At 36.0% G+C, this 19,137-nt stretch overlaps 1 protein-coding gene across 3 annotated transcripts in view; it reads left to right on the top strand.

Annotated features, from left to right (window-relative positions):
- The window catches only part of LOC149533607 (COP9 signalosome complex subunit 4-like), an 86,556-nt gene that overhangs the window by 25,224 nt on the left and 42,195 nt on the right, over nt 1–19,137 (top strand). For all 3 annotated transcript variants that reach the window (XR_016356822.1, XR_016356823.1, XM_089803898.1), the window contains exons 8-11: nt 17,506–17,550; nt 17,679–17,747; nt 17,905–17,996; nt 18,100–18,142. Coding sequence is in view for 1 of the 3 variants with exons in the window: in XM_089803898.1 (XP_089660024.1) it covers nt 17,506–17,550; nt 17,679–17,747; nt 17,905–17,996; nt 18,100–18,142 (249 nt within the window). In the remaining 2 variants the exon portion in view is untranslated. The remainder of the gene's footprint in view (nt 1–17,505; nt 17,551–17,678; nt 17,748–17,904; nt 17,997–18,099; nt 18,143–19,137) is intronic.

Genomic DNA, 19,137 nt, shown 5'->3' on the forward strand with positions numbered 1-19,137 from the left:
AATGTACAATAATCAATTATTCTGAGACATTTTCTCAGAAATTACAATTGTATTAAGTTCTGTATGAAAGTGTTCCACTTTTGTTTTAGCAAGTGGTTTGGTAAGAGTGTCTGCAATCTAATTCTCTGTACTAATATATTTCAACTCGACCACATTCTTCTCAACCATGTCCCGTATATAGTGATATGGTATCTCAATGTGTTTTGACGTGTTATGAAATACTGGATTGAGGGAGAGTTTGATGCAGCTCTAGTTATCACAATAGATAGTAGCAAGTGATAGAGGCTTCCCAAATAATCCAACTAGAAACTTCCTCAACCATATGACTTCCCAAGCTCCCATGGATGCTGCTATATATTCTGCCTTAGTGGAGCTATGAGCTACTAATGACTATTTTCTACAGAACCATGACATCATTACCGATCCCAAGGTAAAACAACATCCTGAAGCACTCGTCCGATCTAAAGAATTTTGTGCCCAATCATAGTTTGTATAACCACTTAGATTTAGTTCAACATTTGTGCATCTTAAGCCATATTCATTTGTTCCACGAAGATATCTGAGAATGTGTTTTGTCGCTACTACATGAACTTGTTTGGATTCACACAAGAACTGACTTAGTGCATTTATTGCATAGCAAATGTCAGGTCTTGTATTCACTAGATACATTAGGGATCCAATCATTTGTTGGTAAAGAGTAGGTTCAGCATTTTCAGAATCTTTAGTTGCTTCTTTTAGTTTCTGTAGATTTGTTTCCATAGGAGTCTTCATAGGTTTGCTTTCCATCATTCCAAATTGTTTTTAGCATATCCAGTGTATACCTACCTTGATTTAGATTGATCTCATTAGCATGTTGCCATACGTCTAGTCCCAAAAAAGTGTAGTAATCCCAAATCCTTTGTATCAAATTTAGACACTAGATCTTGTTTACACTTGGCAATTAGGTGATCTCCTATAATCAATAGATCATCAACATATATACCAAAATTAACATATGCCCTTGTATTTTAAAATATAGATTCGGGTCTGCATCGTTTTTAGAGAAATCAAGTTTGGTTAAGTGATTATCTTTTTCATTCATACCAAGCTTGGGGAGCTTGTTTTAGCCCATACAATGCCTTCTTTAATTTGCATACACGTTAATGCTTATTATGCACCACAAATCATTTAGGTTGTTCAAAATAAACTTCTTCTATTACTCAATTCAAAAAAGTAATCTTGACATCCATTTGATGAATTTCTCATCCTTTAGAGGCACCAATAGCTATTACAGTACTAACAAAGGTATATCTAGCAACTGGAGCAAAAGTATCTTCATATTCGATTCCTTCCTTTTGGGAGAAACCCCTTGCAACAAACCTAGCTTTGTATTTGTCAATACTTCCGTCTGAGGCATGCTTGATTTCAAATAACCATTTGGAGGATACAACTAATTTGTTTTTGAGTCTAGGAACAATATTCCAAATGTCGTTCTTAAGGATGGAGCTATATTCCTCCGTCATGGCGTCTTTCCAAGTTTGTTGTTTCATGGCTTCTTCTACATTTGAAGGTTCACAACTTGAGAGTTCACTCATGAGTGCCATAGAATTAGAAAATATGTCTAGTCGTTTTCTTTCTCTAATAGACCCAGTAGGAGTTGTACTGTTTTCTTCTATTAGCTTTCTAGCCCATAGAGGTCTCTTCTTTTTTCTTTAGATATGTATGTCATATCCATAGATTCTGAAGAGTTATCTTCTTCTATTTGATTCTCCCTCTCAAGCTCAAGAATTGATTCTGCTAGGGTTTCTTCATTATTTGATTCATTTTCAACTTTGAATCTCTTATAGGCAGTAACTTCATCAAATATTACATCTCAACTCAATTCAATGTTTCTTTGTCCAGGGATGAATATATGATATGCCTTAGAAGTTTCATTGTATCCTACGAAGATCCCTCTTTTTCTTGAAGGTTCTAGCTTAGGTCTTTTCTCTTTGGGAATGTGAATATAAACAGGGCACCCAAATATTCTTAGATGACTAAGTTTAGGGTTCTTTCTAGAAAATGCTTCTTCATGTATTTTATTTTCAAGATGAGAATGTGGACATCTATTTTGAATAAACAACAGTGTTAGATTCTTCACCTCAAAGGTAAGTTTCTAGGTTTTGATCATGTAGCATGGCTTTAGTAGATTCAACTATGGCTCTTGTAAAGTTTACTTACAGATTCTATAAGCAATTAAAACATTGGTGATATTGATTGTACCTGCAACAAATTCTGCAATCAGTCAACTCTGGTAATAAACTTTTCATGGTATTAGAGCTTGGCTAAGGAAAGATCACACTAAGTTTATTGAATCAGATTTTACTTCAAATAACAATCCTCTCTCTCTCTACAAAGATGACAAACACAATGAGATTCAAACATCACCTTGGAAATGCTGATAACTTCGAATCCTGGAAACTTCGAGTAATGATGTTGTTAAAAGAAAACAAATTGGAATCATTTGTAAAAGAGGACAAAGAGGAACCTAAAGATGATCTTGAGAAATCAGAATGGATCGGGAAAAATGAAAAAGCAATGAAGATAATTGTAGATGCTGTTGGACACCACATAGTACCTATTGTGGCAAAACATACCACAACATATCGTATGTTTCGAGCTCTTGAAAATACATTTATAATCAATAATACTAGCAAAAAACTTTCTCTTAAAAGGCAGATGAATAGTGTAAGCATGAATAAAGGAGAAACTATAAATGCTTTCTTTATGAGAATCACAGACTTAAGAGATAAATTATTTGCACTTGGTTATGAGATTGAAAATCAAGAGTTATCCTTAATAGCATTAGGATGACTTCCAAACTCTTGGGAATCCTTTGTACAAGGTATAAGTGCTAGGTCTAAAATCCCTAAATTGGGTCATTTAAAATCAGATTGTCTTCAAGAAGAATTGAGATTAATGATTAAGGGAAAACACAAAACCTCGAGATGAAGATGTTCAAGTTCTTAATACAAATGCTCATAAGAAAGGAAAGAAAAAAAACAACAAAAGGAAAAAAAAATTTCGTGGAAAAGGACAATCCAAATAGAATAAAGACTTGTCCAAATCCAATTCTTCAAATGTGATCTAGATGGACATTATGCAATAAATTGTCTTGATAGATCTAAACCTCAAGCATCTTTTGCAAAATCTGAGAAGTCAAATGAAGGCAAGGAATATGAGAAATATGCTTTCTATTCTGCATTATCCAGCCAAATGTCAAGAAAAAGGAATAGATGGATAGTTGATAGCGGGTCTTCTAGACTCATCACTAGATATTAGGATAACCTAGAAAGCATGAAAATAGAAACAGATGAAGAAGTTACAATTGGTGATGATTCTGCACACTTCGTAAAAGGAATTGGGACCTGCACCATAAAATTGAAATCTGGAAATTCTATTCAACTTTTTGGAGTTCTTTATGTACTAGGTATTAAGAGGAATTTAATATCTATATCTACACTTGAAGATGATGGTTTTAGAATCACATTCATGGGAGGGAAAGTACTAGCATGGCCTAAAAATTCAACCATTAAAAGGGCTTTAACAATAGGAGTAAGACAAGGACATTTATATGAGCTATGTGCTTAGACAAACCTTGCACTTGTATATGAGACCTTTGATTCAAATGAAATATGGCATAGAAGACTAGCTCATATCAACTTTCGTGCCCTAACATCAATGGAGAAGGTAGTAACTGGAATGCCCAAGTTGAAACATATTCACTAATGAATCATGTAAAGGTTGTGCCTTAGTGAAAAACGCTAAAAGGCCATTTCCTCATAGTTTGAGCAAAACTAAAGAATTGTTGGAACTAGACATTTTGATCTATGTGGGCGCATGTCTATACCATCTATAGGAGGATTCTTGTACTATTTGATATTTGTTGATGATTTTTCAAGGAAGACATGGATATACTTCCTTAAATGCAAAGAATTTGAAGAGATTCTAAGTTTAAAGAATTCAAAACTATCACTGAGAACTTCTCCGGTAAGAACATTAAAATTCTGTGAACAGATAATGGGAAAGAGTATACTTCTGAAATATTTAAAGAGTTATACAAACTCACTGGGATTAAGAGGGAGTTCACAGTCCCTTACAATCCTCAACAAAATGGGGTTGCTGAAAAGAAGAACAAAACTATTGTAGAAGCTACTCGGGCTATGATTTTTGATCAAAATTTGAGTATGTCCTTTTGGGCTGAAGCATCCAACACAATAGTCTATATTTAGAATAGATGTCCTCACTCACATTTGGACAATAAAACTCCTGAAGAAGCATTTTCTGGAAAGAAACCTGACATCAGTCACCCAAGGATATTTGGATGTCATGTATATGTTCATGTACCTAAGGAAAAGAGGACTAAGTTAGAACCTTCTGGAAGAAAGGATATTCTCATTGGTTTTAGTGAAATAGTAAAAGGATATAGAGTCTACATTCCTGAATAGAAACAAATAGAACTAAGCAAAGATGTCATCTTTGTGGAAGACATTGCTTTTAGAAGAGCCAAAACCTCCGATGAACTAGATACATTTGATGTATCTCCAAAAGAGACTCCTGCTCTTGAGATTCAGAGGGAGTTTTCTGAAGAGACTTCAATGGAAATTGAAATCATTCCAGAGACTCAAGAGGAGAGACTTGATCACTCTAAAAGGCCACTTTGGGCAAGAAAAATAATACAGGAAGGAGATGGATTCGCAACCCCTTCAGGAACCTTCCGAGAAAGCAAGAGACCTAGAAAATTGACATATAATGCTTTCGTGTGTGAGAGCTTGAATCCTGAACCTTCTAGTACTTCTGAAGCACTTAAACATCAAGCTTGGAAAGACGCCATGGTGGAAGAATACCAGTCTATATTGAAAAATGATGTTTGGGACATAGTTTCGAGACCCAAGGAAAAATTTGTTGTATCTCAAAATGGCTCTTCAAAGTAAGTATGTTGTAGATAGCAACATTGAAAAACATAAAGCTCATTTTGTGGCTAGAGGTTTATCTCAAAAGGAAGGAATTGACTTTGAAAAAACCTTTGCACCAGTTGCTAGGTACACTTCTGTTAGAGTTGTAATAGCCATTGTTGTAGCCAAAGGTTGGAAAATCCATCAAATGGATGTAAAAACTGCTTTTCTTAATGGAAAAATAGAGGAAGAAGTATACTTGGAACAACCAGAAGGATTTGTAACTCATGATGCTGCTTCTTATATTTGTAAATTGAAGAAGGCTCTATATGGACTTAAATAGGCTCCTCGAGCCTAGTATGAAAGGATTGACAAGTACCTTTTGAGTCTTGGATTCACCAAGAATGTGGCTGGTCCAAATCTATACTTCAAGGCAACTAAAGGTGATATGCTAATTCTAATTCTTTATGTTGATGATCTTCTTATTACAGGGGAAGAACATCTCATTAATCAGTGTAAGAAAGATTTGGCTTCTAAATTTGAAATGACGGATTTAGGAATTCTTCATTACTTTCTTGGTTTGGAAGTACGTTAGAAGTCTGGTAATATCTTTCTACATCAAAAGAAGTATACTATTGATATTTTGAAAAGATTTGGAATGTGGGATTGTTGACCTATGTCTACACCTATTGAAACCAACCTTCACAAGCTAAAGGAAGCAAGTGCTGAATCTAGACTAGTTGATCCCACCTTATACAGACAGATAATTGGGTCCTTGATGTATCTTGTAAATACTCGACTTGATATTTGCTATGCAGTGAATGCATTGAGTCAGTTCATGTGTGAACCTCGTGAGATTCATCTTGTTGCTTTGAAGCATATATTGAGGTATCTTCGAGGTACTATTGGGTATGAACTTAAATATGAGAATACCAACTTGGAGTTACATGGATATACTGATTCTAATTGGGCCGAAAGTGTAAAAGACCGGAAAAGCACATCAGGATGCTGCTTCAGTTTAGGATCAGCCATGATCTCTTGGATTCGTAGAAAGCAAGCTTCTGTTGCTCAAAGTTCTATTGAGGCAGAGTATATTGCAATAGCTATGGGAGCTAGAGAAGCAGTGTGGCTTCGGAAGTTGCTTTCTAACTTGTTTGGTGAACCTATAAAACCGACCACTATTCACTGTGATAACCAAAGTTGTATCAAGTTATCTGTGAATCCAGAGCTTCATGATAGATCCAAGCATATAGAGATTCCTTACCACTACGTAAGAGACATGGTGGAAAGAAGAGCTATTCTATTAGAATATATTAATACAGGTGATCAAACAACAGACATTCTCACTAAGGCTCTTCCTAAAGTGAAAGTTGATCATTTCAGAAAGAAACTTGGCTTGATTGAAATGGAAGTCTATGAGATTGACTCTTAACTTTGTAAATTTGTATTATTTAAATAAAGATGTTTAAAGTGTAAACTCTTTTGTCATATGTGTGACTTTATGACTCATGGGCCTACACTATGTTCATAATTTAAGGAGATAATCTTTTATAATGAAATATTGATTCTGATAAGATAAGGTGACAACTTTAATATTATTAGATTACTATCATGATGAATATCATGTGACTTGATATTCAAGAAAAAATCATGATAGTTAAAAGAGCATGTTGATGGATATCATGTGACTTGATATCTGTTGAAGATCAATGCAATATACAGCATGTTCACACCGTTTTGCCTTGGGCAATTCGCATCCTCATGGTTGCCAGGCCCACACCATTTGCAGAGCATTCCTCCATTCTGTCCCCCTCTGTTTTGACATTCTCGAGCAAAATGGCCCCATTCATTGCATCTTCAACATTGGATCATGGGCCGTCCTTGAGAATCATATTGGATTGCCCGTCGGGGTGTGTTCGTGTTGCTATTGTTATTACTACTATTGGCACTGCCTCTTCGGTTATTCCTGTACCCCCCTAGTGAAGCTTCCTCGGAGGTGACTATGGATAAAGCAAGATTTGAGGAGGCAAAGCAAAACATCCAAAATGAGTCGAGAGGGGAAACAATGGCTAAGCCAGCCAAGACCCCCATGAGCAAGGGGGTACCCAACATCATAAGGAAAGTATTAGAAACTACCATTTCGGTCTCCATTGGGGAGTTACTAGACACTCTACCCCAGTTACAAGTTGCATTGACATAGGGAACATTGCCAACTCAACAAGATCCCCAAGTGGAACCAAAAATAGTGGAACAAGAAGCAGTAGAACAGGTAGAAAAAGAAGAAACTTCCATGGAAAAGGAAGAAAATACCTTATCTACAATAGGACTAGGGAGAGCGCCAGCAGTGGTAGAAATGGAGATCATGGGGTACAAACTCTCAAACATGATAATTGATGGAGGTTCCGGGGTGAATGTCCTATCGGAAGATACTTGGAAGGCGATTGGGAAACCTACCTTGTGGCCGCTCACGTTCCAGCTCGTAGGAGCAGACCAACATGGCATCAAACCGATTGGCACCGTGATAGGGCAAAAGGTAATAATAGGAACCCAACAATTTGTTCTAGACTTGGTGGTTATTACCCTAGAAAAGAAAGGTTATGATGCTTTATTAGGGAGAGGATGGCTAGTAGTAGCAAAGGCCAATCACAATTGGAAACGAAACACCCTCTCCATTGAATTAGAGGGAAGGAAGTACATCATAGATCTCAGGAACTAGTCAGTGAGTCAGGATTTGGCATCAGACTCTGAAGGAGAAAACTATGAAGGGATGGAACCTGATGAAGAAGGGGTGCTTAGACTAGGGGAATGCTCAGACGATGACACAAATTCCCTTAATGGATTATTCCACTGGCAAATGGGAGACTATGAAGTTTTCTACACAGAATGTAATATGTTACAAATACAAGACTCACAGCTGGAAGGAAGGTACCCCCAGGAGTACATGAAGTATAAAGAGAATGGGGCTGTAAGTTATCTACTTTGGATAATAAACCTATCAAAGACTTAGTAAATGGGTCTAAGTTAAAAGCGTATGAGAGACGGAATAAAGTGGCAATAAGAGAAAAAATCGAACCAAGTCCTTATAATAAGACGAAGTTGCAAAACACTTCCCAAAACAGTACTTGGAGTGATAGAGAAGGGAGTGCCAGAGACGACATCCAAGAAATTGCAGTGTGGTCGAGAGGAAGAAGTTGCAGAGATTGCTGTGATGCTGGACGAGAGAAAAGTTGGATGTACGGGCAACCGTACGAACAAAATAAAGGGGTGCCAAAGTAAGCCGTATGACAGCTACACACCAAAGCAATTTCGTATGGGGGCCACAGAAAGTACGACATCAACGCATAAATTCTGTACGGGGAGAGGGAGTATGGTGTCACCACGGATAGGAACAAGGAGTACAACATTACCACATACGAAAATCAGAGGAAGTACGACAGCCACAACTTACATTCGTATGGCGTCAAGGTGAAAGCTTCACATCCGTACGGCATCACAGTCCAAGACTTTCAGCCATATGACAAGAGTGTGTACGAGAGACTTCTGTACGACAAGGGAAGACACCCGTACGACAATAGTCTGGAAGACTGCAGACGGAGGTACGACTACAATGGCAGACAGAGGTACGACAAACACAGACATTCCTAGTACCTAAAAAATTTGTACGGCAACCGGGACATCTTGTGGAAGTTGGTTACAAGCAGTCACATCATAGGAACAGTTGGTAGAGGTGGCACATACAGGCAGTTAAAGAAGAAGCAATAAGGGAGATGGCAAAAGGCAAGGATGAGACGGCAAAGGGTAGCAAAAGCATTGGCAAGTTGTGGCTGCCACCTCTCATCAATGGGAAGTAGAAAAAGTGGCCATGGAGGAAGCCTACAAAATAGAGGAAGCTGATCAAACCACAGTGATGTCCTCCTATTCCTCTTCTTGCGGTCAATGTTTTTTTTTGTTGTTTTCATGTTCAGCTAACGACTTCTTTTTTGGGGGGGATAGATGTAGTCGGAGTATAGTAACTATTATGTTAGTACTTGTTATCGGGTTGGGTAGTTAGGTGGTAAGGAGATGCGTTGGCTATAAGAACTTGGATGATTGTCAATGTACAGGTGTGGGTTTTCTAGTATTAATAAAGAAATCATTTCCTTGCCTACTGGATTGTGGTATTACTGGTACATTCTATGTTTATGCATATGTATATCAATTGTGTTATTTTGTATCTGTGAACTTGAGTAATATTACCACTCTACAATCAATATGTTCAAATTCATGGTGGATATTATGGACTTAATATTTATGGATATACCATGATCTTTTATGGTGGATATCATGTGACTTGATATCTGTATGCACACCATAACTAGAAAGAACGTCATGACACTTGATTTTCTTACATATATCTTGAGGATATTACTTTTCATATAAAAGGAACTTATATATATGCACTTTGTCTTCCCTAGCTAAGAGGGAGTGTTAATGCATGTAGCTTCGGTCTGACATTACTACGAAGCACATTCTTATGTATATACACACAATAGCATGATGTACATGCTGTTATGCATATATGCATACGTATGTGCTGTTGCACTTTACACAGTCTACAACTGATAAGACATATATATGTTCCGAGATCATTAAGGCATTATCAAGATTATCTTTGGTTCCTTGGATGTTAAGAACTTGGTCAATCTACCATTTATATTGGGCCGTCGATGTAATGATTGGTTTATACACTGTGTTAACCATTTAAATGATTGGTAATGACAGTAACTAATAATGTGATTAGTTACCCACGAACGGGTGTGTGAATGAATGTCCATGTCTTTTGTGGGAGACATGGCCATTCATCCCCACACCTCTTCTGTGGGTATTTATCCAATCTGCCCGATGTAATCTTGGCATTGTAATCTATTAATGCAAGCACTCCATAAAGGATTGAAGATAATTCTGAAAGTTTCATATAATTAAATTCTGTTATTATTGCACTAAAAGTTCTATTCTTTCTTTCAGCCACCCTATTTTGTTAGGGATTTTAAGGAACTGAAAACTACCTCTTGATCCCAACACTTTTGCAATAATTTGAAAAGATCTATGAAGTATATTCCTTACCATTATCAGTTCTTAATATTTTAATTTTCTTTCTCGATGAGTTTTCTTCAAGAGCTTTGAATTATTTAAACTTTGACAAAATCTCTTCAGACTTGTTTCATTTTAGGAAATAAATCTATATGTTTTTTTGGAGAGGTCATCGACAAAGATGATGAACAAAGATGATGTAGTATAAGTATCCTCCTAGGAAGGGACAGACATTGGCCGGCATAAGTCAACATGGACAAGCTCTAGGACTTCTTTGGTTTTGCTTTCACTGTTATGAAAAGTGGTTTTAATGTTCTTCTCTAAAGAACAACCCTTACAAGTTCCTTCACAATTGGGTTGGAGTTTGGGTAATCCTGTTACCATTTTCTCTAAAGAGGGTAATCCTCGGAAATGAAGATGCCCTAGTCTCTTGTGCCAAATTTTATTTTCTTTGATGGAATCATGAATTAGAGTTGTAGCCGAGCATGAGTTTAGATTGTATAGACATCCATGTCTAGAGCCAATTTTGTGAGCATTTTTTATATGTGAGACTTTTCCTTCTATAAATGTGACCCTGCATCCTTCATCTTCAAGTGCTGATATAGAGACCAAGTTTCTCTTTATGGCAGGTACGTATAACACTTTAGTGAGTTCAATTGAGGTTCCTAATTTAAGATTGATAGTACATGTTCCAATGCCTTTTACTGGATAACTAGTGTCATCTCCAATGGTTACATCATCAACATAGTCTTCCTTGATTGAATCTAAGAGAAACTCCACTATTAATAACCCAAGTATTTGATCTGTTTGAAACTTCACTAGAGAGAGCTGAATAGAAGGCATTATATGTGAATTGTCATTAAAGTAGCTGACTTTGGCAAATGAAGCTTGTTTCTTGAGCCTATTAGGACATTTAGATGCTGGATGACCATACTTATCGCATCTAAAGCATTGCATTTTGGAGTAGTCTACTTGTTTCCTTTTTCCTTTGAATTTTTGTTTCTTTTTTCTTTTATTTACTTGTGTTGAAAGAACTTGGATATCATCTTTCGTGGAAGAGATATCAATGCCTTGAGATGTTAACATACATTCTTCTTGTATGCAATCAGCTTTGAGTCTATCAAGTATAGGAAATGTGGATTGAGAGCATACTCCTTGTCTAAATGTATCCCATGATGCTGAGAGAGTCCTCAGATATGACCTATGGTTGATAGTTGATTCCTAGCTTTGTTATTCTCATAAAATATGACGAAATGGTCTCTCCTTTATTCATCTTGATATTGGAGAGTTTGTCTCTTAATGTGATAATTCTGATTGTGTTGTTGATCTCAAACATTTCTTCAAGAGCTTTGTACATTTCATGTGCTGTGTCTAGCTCTATGATGATTGGGAGTAGATGGTCTTTAACACTGTCCATAATTAATTTCATGGCTCTGGTATTATCATTTTCCCATTTTTCCAATTCATTACTTCCTTTGTGTGGTTGTTCGGATTTTTCAATGAGTTGTTTTAGACCGTTCTCCTTCAAGGTTAATTTCATTTGCGATTTCCATCCCGAAAAATTTGAATCACCGTCAAGCCTGTCTTCTAGTCTCATACCATTCACCATATGGATTTTAAGAATATTTACATGCACTATAGAGTTAAGTTGTATCAGGATTATCCCTTAGACCTGCTCTGATACCATGTTAAAATATCAGACATTTACTGTTAGAATAATTTTAATTTCTGATATAAATATTCTTATTCAAATTCCGTTTAATGATATTCTTGCAATACTATCAGCAATATCCCAGAGTGATTATATATGTGTTGTAATAATAAGATTATATGCAGACGATAATATTAATGGCAGACAGCTTCATATATACTGAGATTGAGATTGATTTGATTTGGAATGAAGATAAACCCTGTTATATCCACCGAAAACTTGTTTGAAATCTGTGTTCATTGTGTGAGATATTGTAGGTTTTTGTTTGTATAAATATTTCATCGTGGAGCCATGTCCCCTATGGGGAGTGACTCCACCATGGAATCACGTCCCATCGCGCACATGACTCCCAGAAGGTATTGCTTACCAAAGCAAATGAAACATAAACATCAACCAACGTATGTTATGAGTCGATCAAACCACTATTTGAGCAATCAGATTTAAATGATTTGTGATTATTATTGCAAAGAAATTTGGAGATATATTAATTCATATATATATATATATATATATATATATATATATTACATTCAACTATATTATGCAATAATAATAACATTCTATTGAAACATCTTTAGAATATTTTAATTGATTGAACTAACACTTTAACAGATATTATCATTACTAGTAACGGGGCACAATTTGTTAATCAAACTGATTATTTGTTAGGCGTTTGATACGACTAATTTGGGATTTTGAATTATTGTCTTGCTGTAGAGGTTTGGCAGGTAGGTGGCAGCATTTTCATTTGAAGTATGCCAAGAATTTGCTAGATAAGGTCAAAATGGCTGATTGCAAGCCTTTCTATACACCCATGGACAAAGGGCTGAGACTGTTAGCTAAGTCAGATTCACCTAGGGTGATTGAGTCAATTTTTAGGCAACTAGTGGGCAGCCTCATCTATCTTATAGCCATTAGATCTGATATGAGATACGTATGAGCTGCATATCTTATTTTATGAAACCCCTAAAGCAAAATATGGGTTACAGAGAAGCGTGTACTGCAATATATGAGAAGGACACCATACTTTGGTATTCCATACAACAAAAGCAAAGATCCTCAGTTGATTTGTTTTTACAAACTCAGATTGGGTAGTTGGTGTAACCACTAGACAGTAACTGTTAATGATAGGTATTTACCTGAAAACTACATTGTTCCTTGTGTATACCTCCCCCTGTTGATTAATAATAATATTATCAAGTCATATGCTCACATTTGGTATCAGAGCATTGACTATTTCTTGCGGTCGTGCAACATAGAGGATGAAGTAAAAATTCAAGAAATGTTGTAGGGGTGTGATGGCATAAGCTTTGAACCACATTTATTTTTTGTTAGCGAGCGCTTTTCTAGTGATGAAGAAGTTTGAATGTCAGTTGAAAAACCTGCTAGGTCCACATTCTTTTTCGCTGTGCATTCCGTTTGTGGGTTAGACTGAGATACATGCATTGGAGACTTCACCGAGCATTGGGATTGTGAGAAATATTCTACAATGGCATTTAGTTTGGCTTCTCTTTCATAGTCTTTGTTTGTTCTCATATGTGAGGGCATATGTTTTGTTTTTGTTTCCTTGAGTTTTAAAAGCTGTTAAATTATTTTTTGCACTTGTGATTGAGCACTGAATCCCTAATAGACATGTTGAAATTGGAAGATGTTGTAGGTGTTCATTGTTAAGTTGTGCAGATTCTTGCTGAGCATAACAAAGGGGGCCTAGAATGAATAATAATTTTGTTTGTGGGGCACAAGCTTTCAAGGATCTTTTTTTGATCTAATTTTATTTCATATAAGCCAACATTTCTTTGATGCCAAAGTTTAGTTCATGGATAGGATCTTGTTGTTGCTGATGTTGTAGAGCGTAAACAAAGTATATTTGTGTTGAGGTGCCCATGAGATATGGAAATAATGATCAGGGAAGAAGCATGGAAATTTGCCAAGAAATTTGTTATCAGGTTCCTTGATAGGAGGGGTAGCATATATAATTGTATATTCTGTAAAGAGGGCCAAATTACTCTTGATGACCCAAGAGGGAAATCTCACCATTACGAGAGGGAAATATAGAGGACTAAAGGATCTTTGCTAAATCATTTCTATACTTGGTCAATTTTATGAGAAACCTTTCGCGAAGGCTTCAAATAATTTTGTAGTAGGTGCAATTGCAAGTTTCAAAACCTTAGGAATCATCTATCCCCTTGGGCATTGTATTAGAGTAATATTAGAATATTAGAGTAACATTAAGGGAGGGTATTAGAGTAATATTAGAACATTTCTTATTTAATGGTCACTTAAAGTGTCTTAGTTAAATTAGATAGTTTCTATTCTGACTTAAGTTAACAATGTAAAGTCTCTGCAAATTTTATTTGATTAATCTGAGATAAAACCTTCTCCTATGCTTGCTGCAGATGATCTTCCTTGTTACAGACTTGAGAGAAGAGATGTCAATAATATATTTATTATTCTGAAATCTTTTATATCTGCATGTGTTCGAATCAGGCAGACTTGCTTAAAGGAGCAGACTTTATGTTCTTTGTGTGTCCTTTAACTACAACATACCCCATATAAATAAGGTAACCAAAGGGCATGCCCCTTGAAGGGACATGACCCTATCTAGGTCGGCCCTACATGTTATTCTCATAATCGGCGTTCAAGGAGTAATAGTCTTATTTGTTATTCAAACTAAGACAGACTTAGTTAAGTTAGAACTCAAGTACCGTAATCCAAGGGAGACGCCGATCATGCCTAGAATAGAACTATATATATATATATAGGTCTACCATGCAAGAATAGATCTGAATGATCTGTGCAATCAGATCAGTACGAGATCAAGTTACAGATTGAACAAACAATTGTTTCGTTTAGGCATTATTGCTCTTGTAATTCCTTTAAATGGAGCTTTCATCTCCGTAGATAATACATTAAGCAATTACCATTTCAGTTACCTCCAAGGAAAGCTAAATTCTATAGATGCAACTTATACTTTTTATCAGCATTTATTAAAGATAAAAGATGAACATTTTGTGATCTTATTGATGAGTGATGAGGGAAATTTATAGCCTGAAGGTAGTTACAGCCACAAACAGTTTGCAGGTAGTTAACAATTACCAGACGGTAGCCAGTCTTATTAAACAATGTAATAGAAACACGCCAACATTCCCCACCTTATTACATTTGTACTAAAAACATCAAATTCACTTTGCCCTATGGGAGTGATGAGAGAAATTTATAGCCTGAAGGTAGTTACAACCGCAAACATTTCACAGGTAGTTAACAATTACCAAACGATAGCCAGTCTTATTAAACAATGTAATAGAAACATGACGACATTCCCCACCTTATTACATTGGTACTAAAAAAGACTTAAGGGCTCAAACAATGTAATAGAAACATGCCAACATTCCCCACCTTATTTCATTGGTACTGAAAACATCAAATTCACTTAAATAAGGCAAAGTGAATTTGACAAAGTGAAAAAAAAAGCAAAAAAACTTAAGGGCTCACATAACAAAACATAATGATTGCATGATATGAATACATATTTTGAAGTAGCACAGAAAATCCTCAACCAAGCAAGGCTCCATCAAGTTTTCTCTTGACCTTTGGAAAGGCGCAGCTTCGAGCTGTTTTCTTAAGCTCTCAGTCCTGAATTCTCGAATCACAGAGACTTGAATTATTCAACAATGACCACTAAGAGATGCAAGAGATCTCTATCATTGTCTAGTGGTTGGAAAGGGTATAATTCTTGATCATATACTTTGATCGCTTGATAACAATCCATATTGGCATAATGCCGAGTCCCAAACCTGTCTCCAAAATGAGTCTTCACAAGGCATGCATTCTTCAAATTTCTCAGCATCAGAAAGCAAAACAAAACAGAAAACCGAAAAATGCTTCTCATGCAGAACACCATCTCAAAGTGAGAAGTTGACTTGAGAAGGTGGAAGTTCATCCATCCTCCGATGCCGCCAACATCCAAAGAAGTCCTTATTGCACTTAATCCATTTAATATCTTAAATGAGGCTGTGAAGGTCTCATCTGATGTGCAAAGATATCCTCAAATATTGTAATTCGAGGGACTCTTATCCATACACTGATAATAAGAAGATAGATCACTTGATTAGTACATATGAAGAAAGATATATCATTTACTCCATAGAAAAGCCTTAACTCCAAAGCTTCTTGTGTGATAGTAAATTTTTCTTGCCTACAGAGTCTTTTCTTCAACAAACAACAATGGTGGTCAGATATGAATAGATTTAGACTCACTGAAATACCTCGTAAGATCCATGGTTTTGATTGCATCTTCAAATATGATTTCAGCAATGCTCAAGCCCCTTAAGTCATGAACTTAGTATTTAATGACTACGCCCGATAGAGCAAAGAAAGCATGCAAACAATTAGAATTTTAAAATTTTAAATAAAAAGTACTCCACTCTGCTAGAAATTCCTTATTGTGGATATCAGTCCAGAAAAGGAAAGCCGGCCAGCAAAATAAGAGAGGGATCAATGTATATTACCAAATTTTGTCTTCATAAGAATTCAGACATCCACATATGCATATGAACTTATAATTTATCTGATTGTGTGTAACACTGAGTAGAGAGGAGATTTCCTTAAGTTGGACATTATCTTGTCTTTGCGGGTTGTGTTTGAACCCCTGGTTTTTGAGGCCTATTAACTTATTCGAGTTGACATCCAATCTAGTAGGGCAAATCTTCTTGTGTGTAGAGGTGAATATATTGCGCTTTTACTGTAATGATATAGGTGAGTTTTCCTACAATCATTTGTAAGTCCTGGATCTCTAGAGGAACCAAGCAGTCTGGGAGCCCGTCCACTGCTACTCACACCAGATTTATGAGACTGTAGATATCACGCGCACACGCACCATCAGCGACAGCCGTCCTCTCTTCGGTGACGGGTTCAGACTTCTTGGACTTATCTGCACATGGACAATTATCCTTTGGATTTGAGCTACTTTTCGAGGACTGCAAACCGCTAGTTGTTTCGTGGTTTCATGGTCTCTCTTTTGTGGTGTTGTTTCTCTTTCTTCGCTTCTTGTTTTGTTGGTTTCCTTTTTCTCAGACACTGTGTGGCAGTCCTGCTGCCTTCTGGCCTCTGTTTGTACTTTCAGTCCCTTAGGCCCGTTTGTGGTCTCTTGTTGGACATTAATAATTTATCTTATCTGCCTTCTGGCCTCTGTTTGTACTTTCAGTCCCTTAGGCCCGTTTGTGGTCTCTTGTTGGACATTAATAATTTATCTTATCTAGGATTTCCTGGCCTCTGGAAACTGCTGTGTTTGCTAATAGATGAGAGTTAACATTTTAGCTTTTGAGCCGTACAAGCTTCAATCCAATGTCAAGCATGATATAATGTGCAAATATGTTCAGCAGATGATTCAGATGCAAAAATTTAGATTGTATAAGTAAAAAAAGGTAGGTTTTTGGTATACGATAGTGGTCAGAACTCAACAGAATAGGATGGACCACAGATCTTCTTCTAACTTGTATGCATCATAAAACTAAAAGACTATTAAATATTTCTATACCATGTTGGCAGAAAAATGTTGCTAACTTGCTTGAATAAAAATGATAAATTTGTTTCTCTACGAATGTGTGAATTGATACATTTTAGAGCACTTGCATTGGTTTCTTTTTTATTCAAGTTCATCTGGGACATTCAAAACTCTATCTTGTTCTGTTTGAGTAAAATAAGGCAATGATATATTCTTAAGTGGTGCATAGTTACTCTGAGCATTCATCTCACTTAGAAAATGGTTATGTGCATTTTCATGAAACCTGATATATTATGCATGTGTATCAGGATGAAAGATGTTCCAACTTGAAGATCTATCCAATTTTGCAGAAGGTATGTCTTTCCTAAGAGTTTGAGCCAACCTACCATGAAACTAGTTCACTGGTTAGATGTTAGCAACATTTTTTTCATGTTGTGCTACTTAAACCTTTTATACAAGCTATATGGAAATGCACTTTCAGGTTTATCTAGAAAGAATTCTCAGAAAGCCAGAAATTGATGCATTTTCTGAAGAACTCAAACCTCATCAGGTATATGTGTATGTGAGGATTTTCTACAGTTCAGTTGAGCTTGAATTCTGGAATGTGATGATCTCTTTTTTCATTTGACTCAATTGATGATTTTATGTTAAAATTTTGGTTGGAGACACTACAAAGTGTTTATAATTTTTATTTTGTAATTTTACAGAAAGCAGTCTTACCTGACAATTCGACCGTCTTAGATCGTGCTATGATTGAGCACAATCTTCTGAGTGCAAGCAAACTTTATACAAATATAAGGTATTTTATTTCTGTAAAATCCCTTATACAACTATATTTGCTATTTTTACAGTTCTGTCTAGGTGGTCATATATAGTAAATCATTGGGTTTCTTTATATGCAGCTTTGAAGAGTTGGGTTCACTACTTGGTATTGCTCCGCAAAAGGTAGGTTATCAATCCGCTGGAAAATTCTCTTGAAATTATGTCACATGACTTGGTTTGTTTATGTTTGGATATGCCTGTGTAACATATCTACGCCCATAAGAAAGTTGTGAAAATTGACCATCAAGTAAATGCTTTGGTCTTCTATCTGATTCTCAAATTTAAGATAACTTTTGTGGTCATGTCTTACGAAAGGTACTGCAGCTATACATTCAGTTTTGTATGACATTTCAAATTCAGTCGAATAGTTGAACATGTATATGTGATCTGCTGAGCTAAAAGTTGAAATTATTTTGAGTAAAACCGCTTTTAACACATTTCCATATATCTTAGTTTACAAACATAAATGGCAATTGGGTGAGTATTTCACAGATTTCTTTTGATGTGCTTCTTTTAAACATCCAATCTTCCCATAACTTTGTTAGATTTACCACAACAGACAAAATAACAATCAGAAAGTGATATAAATTTATTTAGACAAAAGCACAAAATTGATTAACTGTCTCCCTGAACTTAAAACTTGTGTATACTTTTTGCTTTATTTTCTGTGTTTCTTGCCATATTCCTATGCTTGCTTATTCTCCATAATCATTGTGTGATATCCCATTATTTAAAATGATAAAGAAATGGGCAAGGAAAGAAACATACCTTGTCTTTGTATTATACCTGCATTTTCATAATAGTTTAGAATTGATCTAGTGATAGTTAGAGCTTGACACTCACCAAGGTATCTATCCACCATGTAGACATCTTAGCTGTAATGATATGTACAAGTGACCTATGGATGATCAATTTTAGGTATCCATCATCATGTTGTGCACTGCATTGATTTTATATGCAATGCCATCAAAATAAATGCATCCATCCATGACTTGCCATCATATACATATGCATAATATAACTGTGATAAATACATACATGATGGATGCATATCCACATTATACATGGATACATCCATCCCGATGTAACTGTGTAATCATCGTTCATAAGATTACATC

The sequence above is a fragment of the Cupressus sempervirens genome, chromosome 10 (assembly GCF_028749045.1).
Source record: "Cupressus sempervirens isolate cs-2001-9-10 chromosome 10, ASM2874904v1, whole genome shotgun sequence".
Lineage (NCBI taxonomy): Eukaryota > Viridiplantae > Streptophyta > Pinopsida > Cupressales > Cupressaceae > Cupressus > Cupressus sempervirens.